We start from the raw sequence: 25391 nt of genomic DNA, 5'->3' as shown, positions 1-25391 counted from the left end.
AATTTCACATTTACAGCTTTCTAGAGCACAAGTCATCATAGTTAAGTAAAGCTTTCACTAAAGTGTTCAAAACTTTCAAAAAGGAAAACAAAAGAGGGAGACTGATAATGGCAGTCAGAAGAGAGAACAATATTAAATTCCCCATCACTCCCACACCCCCTGTATTAGAAACACCCTCAGCAGCACTAACTCAGTTTAGTTTTCTTTGTGATTTGATGTTAAGGTAAAATTATAAAAAGTGTAGTGATATAAATCAACATTTTATTAACAAATTATATATAATATGTTGTGTTCACATGGAGGAACTGGTGAGTAATCTGAATGAATGAATGAACTACATGCTGGAGGCTAACATTAAGTCAGCAGCGTTGAACATTAGCATTAGTGTTAGCATTAGCTCTGGCACTGGCTGCTCTAAACAAATGGTTGTGATTCCTTTTATGCGGTTGTGAAGTCAGCCATTGTTTTTGGTTTACAAACAGATTTGTTTGCACGAAGTGCGTTTACATATAAAGAAAATCAGATTACAGTACTGTGGGATTATTTATTTGAACTTTGTGCAGGCAATACAACTTTAATATTGCACTTTTGACTGTGTTGTCAGGCACTTAATGTTTATAATTTGTAGTATGTACATTTATTGATTTATTTTGTAATGATTTAGAATTGTGTACCAATTTTAAAGTTTAATGCAAACTTAGTTCCAACTTAGCCTTGTTATTAACTGTTTGAAAGTTTCCTGATGTTGCACTACAGGCCAGGTTCTCTCTCTCTCTGTCTGGAGATGAATTATGGCGAGCTGAATCACTGCGGCTAGGAGCCTGACATCAGCGCAGCATCCACTGAACGGTCAGGTCATTCTACTGGTCTGGAGGGAAGGGTGTCTGCAGCCCCACACACGTCTCCATAGACTAGTGCTTCAGTCCCAGATACACATCCTTTCCCTTGACAAACAATAACCTATGGACTTATCAATATAAACTCTCACCAAACCCTTGTCACGTTAGTCTTTAAGAAACCAAACATCGCTGGGACATTTTTTTCTCTTGTGTGTGGTATTTGCTGTAATTTCTATTATTATGTCTTACTTTAATAACCTCAAAGTGCACTTGATTATAACCAGTTCAACTGCAGTCTGTAAATATTTGGGTTTTTTTTTCTTCATTATTTCTGGTTGTAAATATTTTGTTTAATCACTTTTCATTACATGGTACCTGCACCAAATTTAAATTCATGTTTCTGTGTTACTGACCACCAGCTCCTGTAGCCGAATTTAGACTTCTGTGATTTAACTAGCCTATATTATTTCCATAGCTACCTATTCAACTTATTATAGCTAATATTAATGACATATTATTATTATGAGGCTAGCAAGTCTCAAAGACCAGTTACACTTACACTGTTTTTTTCACTTGGCAGAATCTATGATGCTGATGATTGTGAAAAGGGTCCATTGGGGCTTTATTATCACTCATATGCAATTAAATGTTACTAATAAATGAATAGGTTTTCTAAAATTATTATAATAATTTAGTTTTTAAATGTCTTAGGAGTCCCAGTCTTTCCCAGACTCACCCTTTCGTAGTCGGACAGGGACAGACGACAGCTGTATTTGGAGTAGAGCTCACAAAGCTGTCTGAGGTTAGCCACCAGTGACCTCAGGTTTAGCACTTCCTCTGAGCCACAGTTTTCAGCCTGAAAAACAATGACATTCTCATCTGAGGACAAACGTATCATTCTGGTCAGTGCTACTCTCTCACAATGACTTAACAGATTAAACATTTGGGACAAACTTGACATTTACCAAACCCATAGAGCTCCAGAGGGAAGGCAGGCCAAGTTCAGCCAGAACCAGTCCATTATGAGGCCAGTCACTCTGTAGGAACATAATAATAATAATAAAGACTGAGATTTTAAAGCTTCATTTCAATGAGGTCAATTATTTTTATGACTATATACATCAAGTATGACACTTTGGCTAGTTAAATTAGTTAAAGTCACTTACAATGCTAATACTTAAGACCCCCTGTGGTGAAAACCCAAGTGTTTAACATTGTGTACATGTCTATCTGGTGTTTTAATAAATACAAAAGACAAGCCATGTGCAAACTCATCAGTCTACAGTCTCAAAAACAGCTGGTTTCCCATCGGCAGAAACATCCCATCATCTGCGGTCAAGGTTTGTGTTACACTTTTACATATTATTAACTTAAACCATTAAGTGTCAGATGCTGCAGAGGCGATACATAAAACTGTGTATGGTGTAGGTGGGGACTAATCTGCATATTCGTGAAGCTGTGTTAACTGAATAAGATAAGGGTGCAAAGTTGTATTCAAGTCATTTAAGGCATGAATTGTTTTCAATGGAAAAATAAAAATTAAATGTCACTTTGATAATCAAAGATGAGCTTTACAGGATAAATGTGACTGCAAAAGGATTCAGGTCATGAACTGCCCTTTTGTATTATTTTGTTTTGTTCTCTGAGGTCCATTTATAATGTTATCAAGATTCAAGACACTGTACAAAGGCCAAGTTTTTACTGATGCGGTCTAGATCCTCATTAAAGATAAAGTTCATCCACTCTTTCCTAAAGTTGGGATCAGATGGCAGGCGATTTTTCCACAGCATGGCACTGAACAGCATCTTGTCTTTGGAGCATTTTTATTGTTTTGTTGCTGCATTGACCTACATTTGCCTCTCTCTTTATTTACACTGCATGCATGAATCAGTTGGGCGGTGCTAAACAGGGAGTGAAGTAGAATCATTATGCAGCGCTAAACAGAGTGATGTAGAATCGGTGGGGGGCCAAAGAGTGACGTATAATCGGTGGGCGGGGCTAAGCAGTGACAGAATATGTGGGCGGGGCTAAGCAGTGACAGACTCTGTGGGCGGGGCTAAGCAGTGACAGACTCTGTGGGCGGGGCTAAGCAGTGACAGACTCTGTGGGCGGGGCTAAGCAGTGACGAATCTGTGGGCGGGGCTAAGCAGTGACAGAATCTGTGGGCGGGGCTAAACAGTGACATAATCTGTGGGCGGGGCTAAGCAGTGACAGAATCTGTGGGCGGGGCTAAGCAGTGATAGAATCTGTGGGCGGGGCTAAGCAGGGAGTGATGTAGAGTCGGTTGTCGGGGCTAAACCATCAGTGCTAAAGAAACCGGCATTGATCTTCTGCGGAGGCAGAGTTTAGCCACACTATTACATCACAGAATGTCACATTCCACAAGCTGTTGTTTTGGCAGATTGGCTTCAATATAAGCTGTTTTTTGTTTTTGTTTTGAGTATGGTCACCTGATGATGTCTATTATGCATCAGGACATTCAGTCTTACATTTTCTAAAGTGTGTTTTGGGCACACAATGTGACTGTAATCGATGTCACAATGGCAAACCACACTGTAGACACAGAAAGAGTCATTAATGGCTGGCTTTTCTAGGCTGTGGTTAAAAAAAGAATAAATCATTCTGAAAAGTAATATATATATTTTTTAAACTGCTCAAAAGAGTTCACTACCTTTTCTGTCAACTCCAGATTCCTGGCACGTTGCTCCAACCACCTGGCGAGGATTTTCTGCATATATTTAAAATGTAAGTGTTAATTTATAGCACAACTGAACAGTTTCTTTTACAATCAGTTCTCCATCCTTGGATGCAGGGGAAAAGAAAGAAAAGAAAAGAAAAGAAAGAGAAATTACAACAGATTTTGACATTACAAGAAGAACACATAGGAACCATTTGATTTTGCAATGTTTTGTTTGCATTTCATCATCTTATTTACAGCACAAAACCCTTTTCTTATCCAGCTAACGAAGTAAGATTTTTTTCTAGGGCTGTCAAAATTAACTTAACTTATTTTTACTTTAAGGCATAGTTCACCCAAAATTGAAAAAAAGCCCATAATTTACTCACCGTAAGAATCCTAGCTGTGTGAGACTTTCTTCTTCTTCCAATCAGAGTTATATAAAAATATATCCTGTCTCTTCTAGCTTTATAATGGCAGTGAATGGGTGTTATTTTCAATAGTCCAAAAGAAGTCCAATAAAGCACATCAATCTAGGACTGTGCAATTAATCGAAATTCAGTTTCGATTTCGACCTCCAAGGATTATGAAAATATAACAATCAAGATTAAAAAAAAAAAATATATATATATATATATATATATATATATATAGCGCCCCATTCTGCCCCCTTTCCAGCATTGCACTTAAATCCTCCCTAAAAGCCCATTTTCATCTGTAAATCAGTAAAATCATGTTACTTACAATTACTTTCACAAAATGGGACATGCTTGAGTTAAGTTGATTAGATTGTGATAATCCATGTAAACCCTTGTTGGTTATGTAATAAATTAATGAAAACAGATCCATGTGGCTCTTAAAGTGACAGCGGGATATATTCCTGCAGCCGACTGTGGGCTTACTATTAATCAAACCACAAAAGACCAAGACAAAACCACTAACTGCTCTTCACACAAGGTCTTTTGTAGCTTTAATAAGTAACAAAGGAAGTTTAATTCTTACAGTGAAGACGATTCTGTTTTATTGTACATTTGAATGCTTTAGACTTTTTGTTTTGTTAATATGGCCCACTAGTAATCATGTTAAATAATCGTGATTGCAATATTGACCAAAACAATCATGATTATGAATTGTGTCATAATCGAGCAGCCCTACATCAATCATCAAGTGTCCCACACGGCTCCGAGGGGTGAATAAAGGCCTCCTGCAGCAAATCCATGCGTTTGTGGAAGAAAAATATATTTAAAACTGAGCGTAATCTCTAGCTTCCACTAACTGTTGTAGACGCGATTATTTGGGCGGATTTGTTTACGCTACATCATCCAGCTCAACTTGTTACATGCAGTGATTCGCTACAGCCATGTGGGACACTTTTTATGATGGATTGATTCGCTTTATTGAACTTCTTTTGGACTACTGAAAAATAACACCCATTCACTGACATTATAAAGCTTGGAAGAGCCATTTTTAAAAAAATATATAACTCCAATTGTATTCGTCTCAGAAGAAAGTCATACACACCTAGGATGGCTTGAGGGTCAGTAAATCATGGGCAATTTACAATTTTGGGTGAAGTATCAATTTAACTTATTAAAAGAATATAATTTTTTAAATATTTTTCAAAGCCTATTACATGCTAAAAAGAATGTCTTTTAATTATACTGTAATGTTGAATGGTTCTGATTAATGACTAGAATTGAGAGAGAAAAGCCTTTAACAGAGACATCATTAGCAGGATTAGAATCAATGATCGGATGTCATTAAACACAATAAAACATACCATCTTTATTATTCTGATTGTGACACAATAAATGTATTATATTTGTGATTAATCATGATTAAATACAGAAAAATGTGTTTCATGTTTTTTTTTAAACCAACAGACAACACAATTGTTTTTTTAATAACTGGTGTTTAATTGAAGTCACAAAACACTGATGTGGTCCAGACGATCTGAAAGCAGTGAGTCATACCTGTCCACTGGGCAACACCCTCCACACAAACGGGACCACGACGCCCTTAAACCAGAGCCTGAGGTCCTGAGACGGGACGTCCGACGGGATGGAGCCCAGCAGAGCGTGCAGACAGCTCTCATCAAACTCCCCGGAAAACTCACCCTGGAGACATACACCCAATCAACCGGAGGAACAAACTTACAACACTGAATAATAATATTAAATAAAAATTCAAAGTGATTTAAATGATCTAGAAAGCATCTTTTTAGCACCTTCCTTATCGCAGTAGTAGTGTTGCACGGTGCACCGATACTTCAAAAGTATCGCGGTTTTGTGAAATTAATAACGTCACGATTCTTACATTTATTAGTTTCGATACTTCAAAGAATGACTGTGTTCTATATTAATAAGAGACGTATTTCATGTTGGTGTGTGCAACGCATGCTTCCAGTGCCTCCCTACAGACGTGTGTGTTTCTTCTCCTCAAGGACGCAGCAAAACAGCACTACAGAGATGCTGCATTAGTGGCTTTACTAAACTGATTCGGCTTTACTAACATGTGTGCATAATCGCATTAACTAGTTTAAATAAGTTGTTCAGATGAACGAAGCGCGAGGTTTCATATATAAGATCCACATTAATCGGGGATTAAACGTGGAGCTATGTTCTGTGCTAAATATGCAAACGAGCATATCTGCACAGCTCCTATAACTGCGCTTTGTATCTGCTGTTTGCTGATCCAGATTTACACTGACCCTATTTCGTTCATAAACGAGATGTTTCAGTTCATTCACTCTCACGAATGAGAAGATCTCTCGATCTCGTTCAGTGAAGGGCGGATTCGTTCACTACATTCAACAAATCACATGCTCCGTCACATCTTGAGTAACTCTGACAGGATGAAACCGTTCACAGAGATGTTCACGAGCTGCGCATGCGCTGATAATAGCACTGAGCTCACGCGCTGCTGTGGAGGGAGGAGCTTCAGTGAACGAGAAATATCTGGAATATATATTTTCATATTTTATTAGGTTCTTTGATAAGGTTACAGTACGAAGGTCTAAGTAGCAACGTATCTTCGGTGATGTCCCCGATGCGCGGGTCGGGGTGGGTAAAGAAATGTTACTTTATTTGTGGGCTGGGGCGGGACAAATAATTTCATAAAAGCGGGACCGGCGCATCACTAGACTGCACGTGTGAGCACGAGTGATACTGTGGCCACCGGTCCACGACTGTAGAAAAAGATGACGCTCACTAAAGCTCACTGGATGAGTTTTCTCCTCTGAAAGAAAAGGTTGCACAACTGACAGAATAAGGTACAATATCTGAGATATTGCTGCTTAATTTTATTTGCTTTATTTTTTACTTGAATGCCATTGCTTAAATTTATATCATGTATGTTTTGACATTTAATCTTCTTGACTTCAGAAACATTGTTTAATATAATTGCTTTTCATATTTTTATTCAAAGTTCAGAATCAAGATAAATGTATAACTCTTATGTTTCTTATGATAACTGAGATAATGCTGCTCTAATTTATTTTTTATATTTCATATTTAGTTCAAATGTTTCATATATCTGCTGTTCATATGTTCATTTATTAGTGTGTTATATGATTAGAATGTTGTTCCGGTTTTAAAATAAAGCACATCAATGATATTTGAGAGTGTATTTTCCCTTTTCAGGAAAAGTATCGAAATCACAATTCTTGACTAGGTATCGGTATCGAAACAATAATTTTGGCATCGTGACAACACTACTCGGTAGTAAATACTGAATAGCAAGGGGCTTGTGGGATACATGCCAACAAAATGAACACAATCTTGAAGCTTGGTGGAGGTGGTATCAGGGCACGGCTGCATAATCATCTTATCACGCTCATTCATAATGTCTAAATATAATTTAATGAATACAAAACTATATAGGCTATATTAGGGAGTGGAAATACCCAATAAATACTTCTCTGGAGCCATTTACTAGTGGTCATATCTTTTCATTTTATTTTTTTAAATAAGCGTTTGCTTTCCATTTCTCTGAATGACAGAAACAAAGGTGCAGTTTAGCTCCGAGTGTTTGAAACTGATGCTTTGTGATCACTATGAGCTACAGAACACGTGTAAGACTGATTATATGAAGGACTAGGGTTCATCACTTAGACTGCAACTAATTCAGCAGCAAAATTAATTATAGAGTCTATTAATAATGTTTTAGTGCAGGGGTTCCCAAACTTTTCAGACCACGACCCCCAATATTAGATTGCTGACGAGCCGCAACCCCCCCCCCCCCCCCCTCTCTGTGTTTCCCTCTTGTGAGGATTAGCGATTTGGTTACATACTGACAGAGCTAAAACAAAAAGGAACACAATCTCTAAGCCAGGCTATTTTATTAACAAATTATGGACAAAAACAAATAGATCCATAACTGTGAAATGCTTACAGACAGAATACGAACAAGCTGCCTATAACACGCATACAACAATAACTTTGTATTCAGAAAAAACGCCTTACATACATGTATGGATTTCCCAATCAGGACCCAGATTTGGTCAATGGGTGGAGCAGATAATTGTATATTTTTATAATTTTAATTTCATTTTTAAGATTACAAGTAAACAGCATTCAATACTGCAACAGTTCCAATCTGTGGTCCTTAGTACTCTTTTTGATGTTTTTTTTTTTTTTGTGATTGCATTGTTTGTGTAATATGTGCTTAAATTGTGAATAAAAAATAAAATAAAAAAAAAAATAAAAAAAACGCCTAATGTGATGGATGGGCGCTGTGCGCGGAGCAAAGCAGGTCCACTCGAGGTTTAACTTTGGAGATCGCCACCCGCAGATCATCTTCCACGTTAAGCCGTGACCTGTGTTTATTCTTAATGTAAGTCAGCGCGGAGAATGTCTTTTCACATAAATACGTTGAGCCAAATTGCATGAGGACATCCAATGCGGCTTTCGACAACTGTGGATATTCCAGCGCGACAGAAACCCAGAACTCATCCAGCGTCTTGCCGTCAAATGCAGTCCTCAGGGTTCGATCGGTTGAAAGTTCATCAAGCGCATCTGACGCCAGATGATTTGCCGTGGTTACATTAAATGGTGACCTTATCCAGTCATATTGGTCGGGAGCGTCTCCTTCAGGGAAATACTTATGAAAGTGATCTGGATAAATCCAGATTAAAACTTATTTTTTCATTGTGCTCACATATTAGATGGAGAAATAATTACAGAGGGATTTATGGATATCTACTTTTGTTATCCTGTAAATCAGAATATACTATCAATAGCCTTAAAAAAAGATTTTCGCCATGTTTTTTGTAATAAAATGTTATATAAATCAGGCTAGGAATAATATATTTACAAATCTCTCTGTAAATGTCTTCATAATATAACTAGGTACAAGACTGGAAAGTTTGGTGTATATAGGTGCTACTAAAGTGGAGATTTCGTACTTGGAGTATGAGAGAAAGGTCATTTTGAGAAAACGGGTTTTAAAGATTTATCATCAGCAAATGAGATTGCGCATTCAGCCCTTTTACTTTCGCGATTGGTTGCTGATAAAAAGGAAATGACCATATTTGGATCTGACAGCATTGTACAGTGAAGAGAGAGCTTTCCAGCCGTGCCTGTGATGAAAGAGAGCAGACAGAGATTGCGGATCGGCAGGATGATTTACAACGCTAACTTTTGTTGAATTTACGCGAAATCTACAGACGCAAACAGACAAAGTGTAATAAAATAAAGACGTTAATGTGTATTTCGGACTTTTTTTTTCACCATCTCGCATTTAAAAAAAAAAGTTTCTGTAAATCATCTCGCGACCCCCGGCTGTCGCGACCCCCACTTTGGGAACTACTGTTTTAGTGTGTAGGACTATCATAATATGAAACACTCCAACAGAGTTATTGATGAACGAACGGTGTCTGCATTAAACCGCATTAATCACAGTAGAGGATAAAGACACATGTTTTCAGGAGTACCTCATGTCGAAGCCACAAGTACTGTGCTCCGGTCAGATTGCCCTCCTTCAGAAGAGCCAGGATGTCTTTGAGATAATCTGCACTGTTCAGGAACTCAATCCATGCCATGCCCCTGTAGATGACAAGAGAGATGAGGAGCACTGAGTACATGTCCTAGACTCCGATGACGGAGACAGACTGGTCTGCTGAACGTACTGGAAGTGCTGCGGCCCGTAGACGCTGGCGAAGGTGGCGAGTTTGGCCAGGGCTGTGTGTATCTGGCAGCAGGGGAAGCGGCTGGAGGTGTAGCTCAGCATCTCTTCAGCGATGCTCAGAGACGGCCAGGAAGCAGTCAGACAGTACTGCACCACAAACTGCTCGTCCTGCGGGACACGGGAGCGACGCATGTTCACCACAGACAACACTCTCTCAATATATTGAGACTATACATGACTCGTGTTCACAGACTGTTATGATCACATGAAGCGGAGTATTACCGTGATCTTCATCAGGTTGGTCTTGGCCTCTTCGATGAGCTCGGGCCACTCCAGGGTTTGATCACTTCCTGATGCGGAGATCAGCTTTTCCAGCACCACATTGAGCTTGACCTTATACACCAGCTACAACACACACACACAAACCTGCTCAGCTCTGCAGGAACACGTTCTCATAAAGCAGACGATAACACTTCACCAGGCCTTACTTCAACATCAAGTCCAAAGGCTTTGGCGAACTTCTCTGCTTCTTCAAACTTGTGCTTATACAGAAGTTTGTTCAGTCTGGAGGGAGAAGATCACACTGTACACAACACTGCAAGCAGACACTGAAAACAACCGCAGGAAGTCAAGGAGAATGTCTTTCACTGAAGTATTGAACTCTCTGGTTTTGTTCGGTCATGTTAGTCTGAAACACTTGTACTGTATGGTTGTGTGAACACAAAGACCACAAACATGTCTGAAAAGGTTAAACGGTCATGAAAGCCTAGTTAGTTATAATGTTTGGGGAGAAGATTACAATCGAATCAGACAATGCAGAAATATATCAGCAATGAAGGGGTTAAACTCAAACTACATAGAGAAACTGATGTGACTAACAGAAATACACCCATCATTCAGCCATAAAAACTACAGACCGGTATCCCTTCTTCCATTCATTTCAAAGACACTTAAGCGAGATGTGTTCAACCAGCTTTCTGTGTTCCTTGTACAGAACATCCTCCTGGACAGCAACCAATCTGGCTTCAAAAGTGGCCACTCAACTGAGACTGCTCTGCTCTCGGTTACTGAAGCCCTGCGACTAGCAAGAGCAGCTTCAAAATCCTCTGTACTCATCTTACTGGACCTGTCTGCTGCTTTTGACACTGTTAATCACCAGATTCTCCTGTCCACCCTCAGAAAGATGGGCATCTCTGGAACTGCTCTCCTGTGGGTTAAGTCCTACCTCTCTGACAGATCCTTCAGTGTGTCTTGGAGGGGTGATGTTTCAAAGTCACACCACCTTGCTACTGGGGTTCCTCAAGGCTCAGTACTTGGACCACTTCTCTTCTCCATCTACATGACGTCATTAGGATCTGTCATTCAGGAGCATGACTTTGCCTATCACTGCTACGCTGATGACACCCATCTCTACTTCTCATTCCAGCCAGATGAGCCGACGGTAGCTGCTCGTATTTCAGCCTGTCTGAGTGACATTTCTAGCTGGATGAATGACCATCACCTTCAGCTTAACCTTACGAAGACAGAATTCCTGGTGATTCCATCTAACCCATTGCTTCATCACAACTTCTCTATACAGCTGGGCTCATCAACCATAACTCCTTCGAGGACAGCCAGAAACCTAGGAGTTGTGATGGATCAGCAGTTAAGTTTCACAGACCACATTACTATAACGACCCGGTCCTGCAGGTTTGCCTTATAAACATTAGGAAGACTAGACCCTTCCTGTCAGAGCAAGCAACCCAACTTCTTGTCCAAGCTCTTGTTCTCTCCAGACTGGACTATTGTAACGCTCTCCTGGCTCTTCCTGCATGTACTGTCAAGCCTCTGCAATTGATCCACAATGCAGCAGCGAGGGTTGTCTTCAATGAGCCAAAAACAGCTCACATTACTCCTCTCCTCATCAGGTTACACTGGCTACCAGTAGCTGCTCACATCAGCCAATCATCTCTCATTCAGGTTCAGTCCTGTATACACAGATCTGTTCGTGTCATCTAGTGTCTAAAGCAGACTAAAGGACGAGCGTGAGTCTCCTGTGTGTTTGGGGAGCACACCTGTTCTCTGGCAGAGCCTCGGTGAAGCATCGGATCACAACAGCAGACACTGGATCTTCAGGACCGCTAGAAGACATACAAATCAGAAATCATCCAGAAATATACTGCCACAACATATTAACAGCACAATAACAATGGTCTTAATATTCATAGACTCATGAGTGTGTGTCTGAGCCACCTCTGTGTGTTCGGCACAACTCCCTCCAGCAGATAGATCGAGTCCTGAGGAAAACAGAGGATTTAGAGTCTGCTCGGCTCGGTCATAACTCTCCTCGACTGATATACTACTCCAAACAAGATAATCAGCGCTGGTCATCAATACTGCTTAATAACATAAACCCACATCTATAATTAAAGAGTTTCTTGTGGCTCCCATAGGCCGTGAAGAGAAGAAATAAACACAGCCAGCGCTGCTTTAATCAGTGTCCAGCAGAATATAATATTATCTAGCAGAAACTAGACTGGACACCTCTACAACAGCGCATCAGAAACTAATCTGACACGTCTGCATTAGATGATTTCCACAGATCAGTGTTTTAATTACCATGTTGATTCCCCTCTGGATCAACCACGACTCTGAAGACACTTCTAGAGAGTAGAAAACCTCCATCGAAGGCAGCGACTGCACCACCAGCTTCCTGCCACGACCCTTAACACAGAGAAGAAGAAGAAGATCACCACCACAAACACAGAGAAGATCACAAACACAGAGAAGAAGATGATCACAAACACAGAGAAGATCACCACCACAGACACAGAGAAGAAGAAGATCACCACCACAGAGAAGAAGATCACAAACACAGAGAAGAAGATGATCACAAACACAGAGAAGATCACAAACACAGAGAAGAAGATCACCACCACAAACACAGAGAAGAAGAAGATCACCACCACAAACACAGAGAAGAAGAAGATCACCACCACAAACACAGAGAAGAAGAAGATCACCACCACAAACACAGAGAAGAAGAAGATCACCACCACAAACACAGAGAAGAAGAAGATCACCACCACAAACACAGAGAAGAAGAAGATCACCACCACAAACACAGAGAAGAAGAAGATCACCACCACAACCACAGAGAAGAAGAAGATCACCACCACAACCACAGAGAAGAAGAAGATCACCACCACAACCACAGAGAAGAAGAAGATCACCACCACAAACACAGAGAAGAAGAAGATCACCACCACAAACACAGAGAAGAAGAAGATCACCACCACAAACACAGAGAAGAAGAAGATCACCACCACAACCACAGAGAAGAAGAAGATCACCACCACAACCACAGAGAAGAAGAAGATCACCACCACAACCACAGAGAAGAAGAAGATCACCACCACAAACACAGAGAAGAAGAAGATCACAAACACAGAGAAGAAGATCACAACCACAAACACAGAGAAGAAGAAGATCACAACCACAAACACAGAGAAGAAGAAGATCACCACCACAACCACAGAGAAGAAGAAGATCACCACCACAACCACAGAGAAGAAGAAGATCACCACCACAAACACAGAGAAGAAGAAGATCACCACCACAAACACAGAGAAGAAGAAGATCACCACCACAAACACAGAGAAGAAGAAGATCACCACCACAACCACAGAGAAGAAGAAGATCACCACCACAACCACAGAGAAGAAGAAGATCACCACCACAAACACAGAGAAGAAGAAGATCACCACCACAACCACAGAGAAGAAGAAGATCACCACCACAACCACAGAGAAGAAGAAGATCACCACCACAAACACAGAGAAGAAGAAGATCACCACCACAAACACAGAGAAGAAGAAGATCACCACCACAAACACAGAGAAGAAGAAGATCACCACCACAAACACAGAGAAGAAGAAGATCACCACCACAAACACAGAGAAGAAGAAGATCACAAACACAGAGAAGATCACAACCACAGAGAAGAAGATCACCACCACAACCACAGAGAAGAAGAAGATCACAACCACAAACACAGAGAAGAAGAAGATCACCACCACAACCACAGAGAAGAAGATCACCACCACAGAGAATAAGAAGATCACCACCACAAACACAGAGAAGAAGAAGATCACAAACACAGAGAAGAAGAAGATCACAACCACAAACACAGAGAAGAAGAAGATCACAAACACAGAGAAGAAGAAGATCACAAACACAGAGAAGATCACAACCACAGAGAAGAAGATCACCACCACAAACACAGAGAAGAAGATCACCACCACAGAGAAGAAGATCACAAACACAGAGAAGAAGAAGATCACAAACACAGAGAAGAAGAAGATCACAAACACAGAGAAGATCACAACCACAGAGAAGAAGATCACCACCACAAACACAGAGAAGAAGATCACAAACACAGAGAAGAAGAAGATCACAAACACAAAGAAGATCACAAACACAAAGAAGATCACAACCACAGAGAAGAAGATCACCACCACAAACACAGAGAAGAAGAAGATCACAAACACAGAGAAGAAGATCACCACCACAAACACAGAGAAGAAGAAGATCACAAACACAAAGAAGAAGATCACAAACACAGAGAATAAGAAGATCACCACCACAAACACAGAGAAGAAGAAGATCACAACCACAGAGAAGAAGAAGATCACCACCACAAACACAGAGAAGAAGAAGATCACAACCACAGAGAAGATCACAAACACAAAGAAGAAGATCACAAACACAGAAGAAGAAGATCACAAACACAGAAGAAGAAGAAGATCACCACCACAAACACAGAGAAGAAGAAGATCACCACCACAAACACAGAGAAGAAGAAGATCACCACCACAAACACAGAGAAGAAGAAGATCACAAACACAGAGAAGAAGATCACAACCACAGAGAAGAAGATCACCACCACAGAGAATAAGAAGATCACCACCACAAACACAGAGAAGAAGAAGATCACAAACACAGAGAAGAAGATCACAACCACAGAGAAGAAGATCACCACCACAGAGAATAAGATCACCACCACAAACACAGAGAAGAAGAAGATCACAAACACAGAGAAGAAGATCACAAACACAAAGAAGAAGAAGATCACCACCACAAACACAGAGAAGAAGAAGATCACCACCACAAACACAGAGAAGAAGATCACAAACACAGAGAAGAAGAAGATCACAAACACAGAGAAGAAGAAGATCACAAACACAGAGAAGAAGATCACAAACACAGAGAAGAAGAAGATCACAAACACAAAGAAGATCACAAACACAAAGAAGATCACAAACACAGAGAAGAAGAAGATCACCACCACAAACACAGAGAAGAAGAAGATCACAACCACAAACACAGAGAAGAAGATCACCACCACAGAGAATAAGAAGATCACCACCACAAACACAGAGAAGAAGAAGATCACAACCACAAACACAGAGAAGAAGATCACAACCACAGAGAAGAAGATCACCACCACAAACACAGAGAAGAAGAAGATCACAACCACAGAGAAGAAGAAGATCACCACCACAAACACAGAGAAGAAGAAGATCACAACCACAGAGAAGAAGAAGATCACAACCACAGAGAAGAAGAAGATCACCACCACAAACACAGAGAAGAAGAAGATCACAAACACAGAGAAGAAGAAGATCACAAACACAGAGAAGAAGAAGATCACCACCACAAACACAGAGAAGAAGAAGATCACCACCACAAACACAGAGAAGAAGAAGATCACAAACACAGAGAAGAAGAAGATCACAAACACAGAGAAGAAGAAGATCACAAACACAGAGAAGAAGATCACAAACACAGAGAAGAAGAAGATCACAAACACAAAGAAGATCACAAACACAAAGAAGATCACAAACACAGAGAAGAAGAAGATCACCACCACAAACACAGAGAAGAAGAAGATCACAACCACAAACACAGAGAAGAAGATCACCACCACAGAGAATAAGAAGATCACCACCACAAACACAGAGAAGAAGAAGATCACAACCACAAACACAGAGAAGAAGATCACAACCACAGAGAAGAAGATCACCACCACAAACACAGAGAAGAAGAAGATCACCACCACAAACACAGAGAAGAAGAAGATCACAACCACAGAGAAGAAGAAGATCACAACCACAGAGAAGAAGAAGATCACCACCACAAACACAGAGAAGAAGAAGATCACAAACACAGAGAAGAAGAAGATCACAAACACAGAGAAGAAGAAGATCACCACCACAAACACAGAGAAGAAGAAGATCACCACCACAAACACAGAGAAGAAGATCACCACCACAAACACAGAGAAGAAGAAGATCACCACCAGAAAACTGTGTCATCACTGTGATCTATACCAGTCTACACAACCACAATCAACAGCATTACACTCCACAGAAACCCTAATAAAATACAAATGTTAGCTTTTCCAAAGATCCAGAGTTTAAAAAATACTGCATCTATTAAAGTTTAGTGTAATGCTAACTGTGATGATACATAAACATGATATTTTTATAAAAGCAAAGTATGTGGATTTAAACACTTGCATGGCATCGTGCTGGTCATTTAATGGTGAGAAGAGCAGCAAGCAACACGAGAAAGGGCTTGACTTGTACCAAAGTTTTAGAAATGATTATGCAGCTTGACCCCTCCAGCGAGCTGCAGCTTATTTGAAGTTGGTATTGCATTTTGGTTCATAATACATTATGTTCATAAATTTGATGCGAAGTAGATTTTTTTACAGGATTTTAAGGTTTTAAACTGTCTTTACCATCAAGAAAAGTGGAGCATTTCACATATAGGCCATCTGTACGTTTCACCATCAAAAGGCAGCAGGTGCATAAACACACTTCTTTTTTTATTGTTTACTCCATGTAGTTCTGAGAGCATAAGGTGCATATTTAGATTTTTGCAGATACTGTACATCAAGATAAGTGCACAAAGGTCTCTCTCACACCCTCTCTTTCTCTCTCTCTCTATCACACACACACACACTTTCATTTGCTGTTATACTCCATATAACTCCATATACAAGCCAGAAACCAAGCCTTTTTCTGCAAAGGCCTATTTAAAGGGTTAATGGTCCCACCTAGTGATCAACTGTAAAAATATATTTTTTTACCTCTTCCCAAAAGGGAAAACCACAATCAAGAATGCATGATTATATGGTGTCATGGCTTTGCAATCAAAAAATGTCGTTATAATGGAAGTCAATGGGGCAAAAACAGCCACCAACAACTAATTAGGGAGAAAAAATTTAAATCTAATGCTGCACAAAAACAAACAATGCATCAAAGCCAATCTTGTTACTAATCTTTGACATGCCCAAGACTGTGATAAAAGGTAAGAAAATATCCAGTCCACAATCACTTTTTATATTGAAAATATGTAATTTTGTTTGCCCACAGTGTACCATTGAGTTTGTGAAAAATTTCAAAGCATTTTCCCAAAATATGGGTCAAAATAAGATTTGTCACCAAAAATAGCTCAAACACAGAAAGTTGTGGCCAAAATAAGACTCAACTTAACCCCCTAGTGGACGAAAAACGTCCCCAACAACCCACAAGGGTTAAATACCTTGCTTTCTTCAGCTACCAAGGACATGATTTTCAAGCTGTTTTCATCTTGCCTGTTTAACACAAGAGAAATGAATCCATTAATGTTAATTAATAATGATATAAGTATAAGTAAACAAAGACAAGTCAAAATGAGACACTTGCTGTGTGATGGAGGAGGAGTTTCCGTCCGAGATCAGCAGGAAATCAACGATGTATTGATCCGGCCAGCAGCAGAGCATGATGAAGGAGTGTAAGTCCAGCAGACTGAGCACGCCCTGAGAGAACAACAACGTGATGTTCACATCTTACGGCTTCACACTAGCTTCTGATCACCTGAACACTGCTTTCTCAACTTAAGAGCCAAGGCTGCGGCTCGTTTCCTGTGAAAGCAGTCACACTAAATCACAGAAGTAAACCACCGTCGATGTGAGAACTGGTCAAGCAGTGTGTTCATCTCATGTGTCTGAGGTGTGTTTCAGGTGAACACAACTGGTTCTGTGTCATATCTGTGATTGGTTTATTAGTTATGAAGTGGAACAGCGGTCGTGTTTCTGCATAGATTAATAAAGGCGGGAGGAAATGATCAAAGTAGTGCAGGCACACACTGTCAAGAGAGATTAAAGGGTTTTTAAAATAGATAGGTAAAACTATGTCTTTTATAAAAGAATATAGTAACAATTAATAAATGCCATTATAATATTAAAATGGTTTGGCTTCCTAAATATACGAGTGTGAATGTGATCTGAGACCAGGTTTGAGTCCACTTTAATCTAGGTCTGTTCAAACTGCTCATTAAAGGCTGTTACAGCCGCAAAACTGTGCCAAAAAACTGAATTTGTTCTTCCATGTGATCATGCTCCCAATTCCCCGAGAAGAGCTGGATTTAGTGTTTAAGTCTAAGAATCTCACATAAATCATCATTAATACATTTAAGGTCATAAAAATGAACCGTTTCCTCTTACCTCTTGGTTTAGAACATACATTAAATTATCCACAACTTGAATCTTCTTCACCTCTGAACACACAAACAGAACAGGTTACACTTTACAGCCTTGTTATATTAATAATAAAACGTAAACACAGAAGAACTCATTTCGTACCTGACATTAGAGTAGAGTCGAGGAGTTTAGTGAGAGACAGTGATTTCTGCCCGGGGCCCATGGTCCACAGAGAAACAACATTGACTCCGACAGCCTGAGATCAGTCAAGACAGACACACACTTTATCACACACACACACTTTCATCCACTCACCATTCACAAGCGCTAATAACACTACGAGTGCAGTTCAGCTCACTTCATGGAAAATGTGGAAAAGAAAATATCATAGAAAATGCATGTTATTTTTTATTTAGTTCTGTGCAGAGATGATATTTTACATGAAAGATATTTATATATAGCATAGTCTCATTAAGACCAGTCCTGTCACTCGGCGGCCATCTTTGAAATGCCTCTCAGTCATGTCTCTTTGAATGAGGAAACATCAAACTCTCCAAAACTGTAAGTTTAGGATTATATTTCAGATTTGAAATCAGCAAAGAAATCTGACAAACGGTGTCATAAATGTTGTTTCTTTTGCTCAAACCTGGCAACAACTACAGTCTCCTGGAGAACACCACATTAAGCAGAGCTTGTGAGAGGGAGTTATGGGACACGTGTGCTGGACGTATGCTGGACGTATGATGCGTATGAGCGATCAGCCGTTGGTGTACTGACGCACAAATAAGAGCCTTTCCTGCGAGACTTCCTCTGCAGAGCAAAAGTGGGCGTTTATCACCATGTGGGTGTTTTCAAACTGCTGGGTGTTTCTGAATCATGCAATCTAAATGACCCCCCTTACCCAACCCCACCCCTAAACCTAACGTCACTATTACTACAACCAATCAGGTATCATGGTGTAAAAACACCCTGATCTTGTAACTCCCATTACTTTCCTGCAGAGACCTATACTTGTTTCCTGCGCGCACTAAAGCTGCGCGAGCATATACTGAACCGGTCCGTGCCCTGAACACCAGTAGAAGAGATGTTCAGCTCAACTTCTCACGTGTTGGATGAGAAACTAAACTCACTAAACTGTGACAAAACTGAAATGTTTTTTTTTTTTTCATTAGAACTTGCATTCACGTTTGAAAAGCCAGAAGTAAACGTCAGTTCTGCATTAGGATGATTATTTTTATTTTACCTCAAAATTACATGGACTTTATTTGATTTAAAAATAACCTGCTGTAGCACACTGAAAAAAAGTGTTTCATTCATCCAATTAAAACATTTTAGGGTAATGATTCACATCTATATTTTTTTACTTGAGACAATAAGTTATTTATTTTTAATTGACTCAAGTAAAAAAATATAGATGTGAATCATTACCCTAATTTTTTTTTTTTTTTGGGATGAATGAAACATTATTTGGAAAATGTATTTATATAGCACACTTTTATTTAGTCTCACTGGTAAAGACCTTTTTTTTTATTTAAAATCAAATTTAAAAACTAAAATACTGAATGCTGATTAATAAACATCTTATTGAATGTGTGTTGATTGTGGTGTTTGGATTACAGAACTATGCAGTTGTTGCCTTTAATTTCACATGTTACAGTTAATCTTTAATTTAAGGCCAGCTCAATGTAGTTTCAACCCAATTCAGAAACAGAAGCTTAATGCTGATGCCTGTATCATCTGTGTTTGTATTGAATGTAGGCTACTTACTGTGCAGTTACTGCTGTTAATTTCAGATGGTTACAGTTATTGTTTTCAATAGCCAAAGGCAAGTTTGGCCTATTAAATACCAAATATCTTGTTTATGCACACTTTCCTTCTTTCTTGTTTGTTGCTTAAAAGATAAAAAAAAAAAAATCGGAAATCGGTATCGGCCATGAAAAATCATGATCTGTGCATCCCTAGAGAAATCTGACAGAACATGTCTTTCCCCAGCTGAAGACAGACACACACTATTACAGCTGACTTTAGTAAAGAGGCATTGGCTGACGTTGAGTGTGTGGGACAGAAGAAGGGACGCTCACAACATGTGTTCTGTACCTCCATGAGTGTCATTTCAGTGTCTACGGTTCAGTTTGGGTGTATTAGGTGTATATAAGGTTCTCAGAAATAATCACATTTGTTTTCCTAATCTTGGTACAATTATTCTGAAAATAAAGTTTAATGTCAAACCATAAATGTCCTGCATGTCATACACAGAGCATCGGTCTGAATGTTTTTGACCTCTACAGAATCCTGTGTACTAATTTAGGAGGAGAATAGACTGTGAAATTACACAGAAAAGTGAACTTCCTTCCTGAAATGAAATGTTTTCTAATCGTTCAAATACAGCTCAGGAGCTGGAGATCATCAATCTTACTCCGATCAGAAGATGGACTGTGTTTCCCAAACAGACCAGACTCGCCGAGTTACAACCATCTTCATGAATCTCTTCAGTCGAGCAGAAGTTCATCACAATATCCTCCTGGATCTGAAACATCAGCAAATAACCAGTTAGCCTCGTATCCACGGATCTGTGTGATTCAGACATTATTACACCTCAAACACATTATTACACCTGTTCAGTAGAGTGACCGTAACACTCCAGTTACTACTACTTCATTTCTTAAAGAATATTTATTAATGTTAATAGCTTTTCCCCTTTATCTGACAAAAAATAAAATATGTTTATTTAATTTTTATTTGGTTAAAAGATTATTTGAATTCAGGTTTTACGCCTTCATTTGATAACCAGAAAAAAATAATTAATAGAAAATCATTTCAGAGAGAAAATAAAATAAAAATAATATATATTTCATAGGCCATTATAAAAATTAATTAATATTAGGGCTGTCACTTTTGTGAAAAAATCATTTTCGATTTTTAAGACATAAGTGTTCATTGAATAGATTGTAAAATCGATTTTCCATGTCTAAGAAAAGACGTTTCCTTTTTCAACGTCAAATAACGGTCGAACGTAAAGAGAGCGCTGGAAACACACAAGTCAGCAATATTTCTTATTTATTGGCATGAAGTTTCTGGCAGAACAGCAACAGGAGTACAACATTCTCCAAAAAATATATGTGCAGAGGGGACGGCTTTGACAGGCTTCAGCCGGCTGCATTTATGATTTAGGCATTTCAAAAACCTCCAAGATTATTTTAAATAATGATTCAATCCATTTCAAACAAGTTCAAAGGATGAAACTCGTACTTGAGAAACAAGCCATGTGTGTTTTCTATTGAACGTAACCGAGACTTAGGCTAGGGGCACTAGGCAGGCATGATGAAATGTGCAAGAAGTTTTTTATTCCCTGTATGTCCAGCTGTTGAGAAGACGTGCTCTGACCGCACTGATGTCCCGGGACACTCCGGTCCAGCTGCTCAAGGTGGGGGGGTGTTACTGGTCACTGTCAGCTTGCAATGGTTCTTCTCATAACTCAGCATCTCCTGTAACTAGATGTGTGAATGAGGAGAATTCACGTCTACTGCGCTGCGACACCTCCAGACGTGCGTAAACGCGGCTTTACATTGACTTAGACGCTCTATTCGCGTTTAGTGTGAACGCAGCATAAGACGCTTTCGACGTCACTGGGTCTTATAGGTGCACATTTTCTGTCTAGCTTTCGCAACGCATTCTGCACTTTCTGAATTATTTTTAGTTTTCTGCTTGTTTGTGAGTTTTGTTACATCTATATTTTTTTAATTGTTCAATGATTTAAAAATTAATAATGTACATATTTGGTTAAAATCGATTCCCCATTTTCATTTTCGAAACTTTTTTTGGTTGGTCCGATCGATTGTGCAATCTATTTTCAAACTAAAAGTGACAGCCCTAGCTAATACATCAAATCGTTTTTGTGCATTCAAATAATTAGAAGTGCAAAAACATAATTTGGCAACAATAAAACAGAAGATGAGAAAAATAAAACATTTCATAGAGCCCTAAATATGTCATTTTTGTAAAAATTTAATACACTGATGTTAAATTGTATTAACAATTCAAAATAATTACCGCATTTTCTGGACTATAAGTTGCATCAGTCCAAAAATACGTCGTGATGAGGAAAAAAAAACATAAGTCACACTGGACTATAAATCACATTTATTTAGAACCAAGAGTTCACATTACCGTCTCCAGCCGTGAGAGGGAGCGCTCCATGTGTTCAGTGTAGACTACAGGAGCAGTGAGCAGCACACAGCGCCCTCTGGCGGCTGGAGACCGTAATGTTTTCTCTCAGTTCATGTCAAATTCATTTCGATAAATAAGTCACACCTGACTATAAGTCGCAGGACCAGCCAAACTATGAAAAATAGTCCATAAAATACGGTAAAGATAAAATTTAAGTTTTAGGATTTTAATTATTAGAGATATTTTTGATTGATAAAAATTTAAATTTAACCATAAGAAAAAGACCATTAAAAGTTAAAACAGAAATAAAATGTAATCCAGAGAAATTAAAAATGGAAACCTAAATTTTTTTGAATAACTTCATCACGTTATAACGAAAGCTTCTTCTGCTCTTTCTCTGAAGGATGTTGTGATGTTTGCTGGTGTGTGATATATACGGAGCATGATAATATGGTAATAATGGTTTAAAGGATTAGTTTATTAAATCTTACTGTGTGTTGTGAAGATTAACACAACTCTTATGGGTTTAGAACAAGTGAGAATCTAATCTTTGGTTGAAGTAGTGATTTAATAAAAGAAATGTGTAAAAACACTAAAGGAAATGAAACACCTTATTTAAAGCCACTAGATCCATGCTTTCGATGGCGCTCTGGATTTTCCCCAAGGCAACATTGGATGTGTGGAGGAACCCATCATTAACGATGAAGAAGAGATCGTAGACTCCTGAAACACACACAGAGAGAGACGTGACGTGACAGTGCGGTCAGCGTGAGGTGTTCATGTCCTCGTCCTCACCTCCTGAAGCAGGCGTCTCGTGCAGGATCAGGCTCTTGAAGGTGCTCTCCTCTCCGTCACATGGACTCGGTCTGTGCAGAGTCTGGACACACAACACTCGTGTTACTGGAGACACCATCATCACCTCGCTCCTCAGTGAGGGAACACTTACTTTAGTCAGCACCGTCTTCTTCAGAGGGACATAGATGATGTGCAGACTTCCACTCCTCTCTCCCACCAGAAGAAACTGTCCTCGAGGGCAGACGGTGACGGCGTCCACTACAGAGTCTGAGACGAGCAGAAGAAGAAGAGGAGTGATCTGTGAACACGGCTGAGAGAACAGAGATGTTCAGTGAGCAGCACGGAGCGTGAGTTACCGAAGAACAAGTGGATGAGAACGCTCTGAAAGCTGGGATCGAACAGAACCACAGCGGTGTCAGCGACGAGGATACAGCAGTGAGGAGAACAGGAGGAGAAGAGCCTGGGGGGCGACCGCACCTGCAGGAACACAACAACAACAACTGAACAACAACAACAGCTAAACAACACAACAACACAACAGCAGTGAGGAGAACAGGAGGAGAAGAGCCTGGGGGGCGACCGCACCTGCAGGAACACAACAACAACATCACAACAACAACAACAACACAACAACAATAGTACACAAGTTAGTGTGTACCGGTATAGATGGTTTATGAGGACACAAGTGTGTATAATGACGGGTTCTAACGTTACATGGTTTAAGAGAACACTTCCCATGTCCCAATAAAACAAATGGCTTAAAGAAAATGTGTTTTATGAAATTCAGAAATGGCCAGTAGTTTTTAGTGAAGGGTAACGTTAGGTTTAGGTGTAGGGTGATAGAAAATACAGTTTGTACAGCACAAACACCATTAAACCTAACCCCTTTGGAGAGTTTCCGTAAACCACAAATGTGAAAGTATGTGTGTGAGAGAGAGAGAGAGACAGATAGAGAGACAGATAGAGAGACACAGAGAGAGAGAGAGAAAGAGAGAGAGAAAGAACACATGTAAACTATGAAATAAAAACAAGTAACGTTAACGTTATTATCGATGCGTGATTTACAAATATCTTCATGGTCGCTCTGGTGAAGAATTGTTTCCATATCGATGTCGTATCGAAACACAAGGGACTTTAACTCCCCACACGGATCATAGACAGTAAGTGATGACTAATAAAGACAGTTAGAGTTAGTTATGAGCGCTAATAAAGACAGAAGCGGAGTGTACTGACCTTCTCGGAGGACGAGAGCTTCACCAGAGAGTCCACCTGATAAAGCGCGCTGCCGGACTCCTGCTCGTCGCTGTACAGCCGCACGGTGTTCGTCTCCTCGTTCAGGAGCAGCTCCACGTTACTCCACATCCTCCACACTCAAGGTTAACAGAAAAGACACTTGGAGAAACGCAAATCTGCGATCTGTCACGCAGCTCACGCACAGAAGATCACTCCGTTATTACTGAGGGACGCAAACCCCGCCCACAGCCTTGAAATTTGGCGCCTTCTTCTTCTTCTTCTTCGTATTGGCTGTCCGCGTTCTGAGCGCATTACTGCCATCTGCTGGTGACTAGGTGCAGAAACACTTTCCTTATCAGAGATCCTCCTCCTCCTTCTCTGCTAATAATCATATAAATACATCCTCTCTCTCTGTGCGTGTGTGTGTGTGTGTGTGCGTGTGTGCGTGCGTGCGTGCGTGTGTGTGTGTGTGTGGTGTTGAGCTGCAGGGGGCAGCAGCGCACTTCACAGCTGAAGAACAAAACTACATCACAATCTTTTACAGTCTATGATCTTAATCCATGACCCAGCACCTGACAAATAACTCACTTATCTTAATCTAACACACCTTGTCACAGAAAGATGTCACCGTAGTTCTAGAATAAAAGTGAACAAGCATTAATTAAATGTTAAATAACACAAATATCCTTTATGTTTTTAATCCCATTTTATTAAACAGATGCTGACCTTCAATGACCCAATTCAACCGTACTAATAAGAAAATAATTATACATGGAAAATAAAAGACATGAAAACAAAACCCAAACCCCACATTACAAACTGTTTAACTTTCTTCTCTTATTATTCTCCCATACATCTCTTCAGCATCCTACAAATCTAAATAAATCAATAAATAAAATAACATAAGACCAAGCTTGTCAATCAAGACATTTTCAAATTGTTATAATTTTCCCCATCATAAATAATTTTTCACTAGTTACTGTTTTTTTTTTTTATGTATAATTACATCTATAAAAACACAATGCATTTTAAGTTCAATACAGAG

The 25391-nt window shown here is 39.5% G+C and overlaps 1 protein-coding gene across 2 annotated transcripts in view; it reads right to left on the bottom strand.

The window, feature by feature from the left end:
• kntc1 (kinetochore associated 1) overlaps positions 1-24613 on the bottom strand; it is a 98357-nt gene extending 73744 nt beyond the window's left edge. For both annotated transcript variants that reach the window (XM_052591583.1, XM_052591584.1), the window contains exons 1-21: positions 24347-24613; positions 23470-23590; positions 23265-23380; positions 23114-23195; positions 22929-23041; positions 20568-20678; positions 18314-18407; positions 18176-18228; positions 17376-17488; positions 17233-17284; positions 12241-12345; positions 11875-11918; positions 11697-11762; positions 10131-10206; positions 9925-10047; positions 9644-9810; positions 9449-9560; positions 5490-5633; positions 3511-3567; positions 1805-1876; positions 1576-1695 (exon numbers count right to left, since the gene is read on the bottom strand). In XM_052591583.1, coding sequence (XP_052447543.1) covers positions 1576-1695; positions 1805-1876; positions 3511-3567; positions 5490-5633; positions 9449-9560; positions 9644-9810; positions 9925-10047; positions 10131-10206; positions 11697-11762; positions 11875-11918; positions 12241-12345; positions 17233-17284; positions 17376-17488; positions 18176-18228; positions 18314-18407; positions 20568-20678; positions 22929-23041; positions 23114-23195; positions 23265-23380; positions 23470-23590; positions 24347-24475 — 2070 coding nt within the window. In that variant the 5' untranslated portion in view covers positions 24476-24613. The remainder of the gene's footprint in view (positions 1-1575; positions 1696-1804; positions 1877-3510; positions 3568-5489; positions 5634-9448; positions 9561-9643; positions 9811-9924; positions 10048-10130; positions 10207-11696; positions 11763-11874; positions 11919-12240; positions 12346-17232; positions 17285-17375; positions 17489-18175; positions 18229-18313; positions 18408-20567; positions 20679-22928; positions 23042-23113; positions 23196-23264; positions 23381-23469; positions 23591-24346) is intronic.
• Between the last annotated feature and the right edge of the window lie 778 nt (positions 24614-25391).

Source organism: Carassius gibelio, chromosome A5, assembly GCF_023724105.1.
Source record: "Carassius gibelio isolate Cgi1373 ecotype wild population from Czech Republic chromosome A5, carGib1.2-hapl.c, whole genome shotgun sequence".
NCBI lineage: Eukaryota > Metazoa > Chordata > Actinopteri > Cypriniformes > Cyprinidae > Carassius > Carassius gibelio.
Note: the sequence above shows the minus strand (reverse complement) of the source record. Positions and strands in the feature narration are given on the sequence as shown.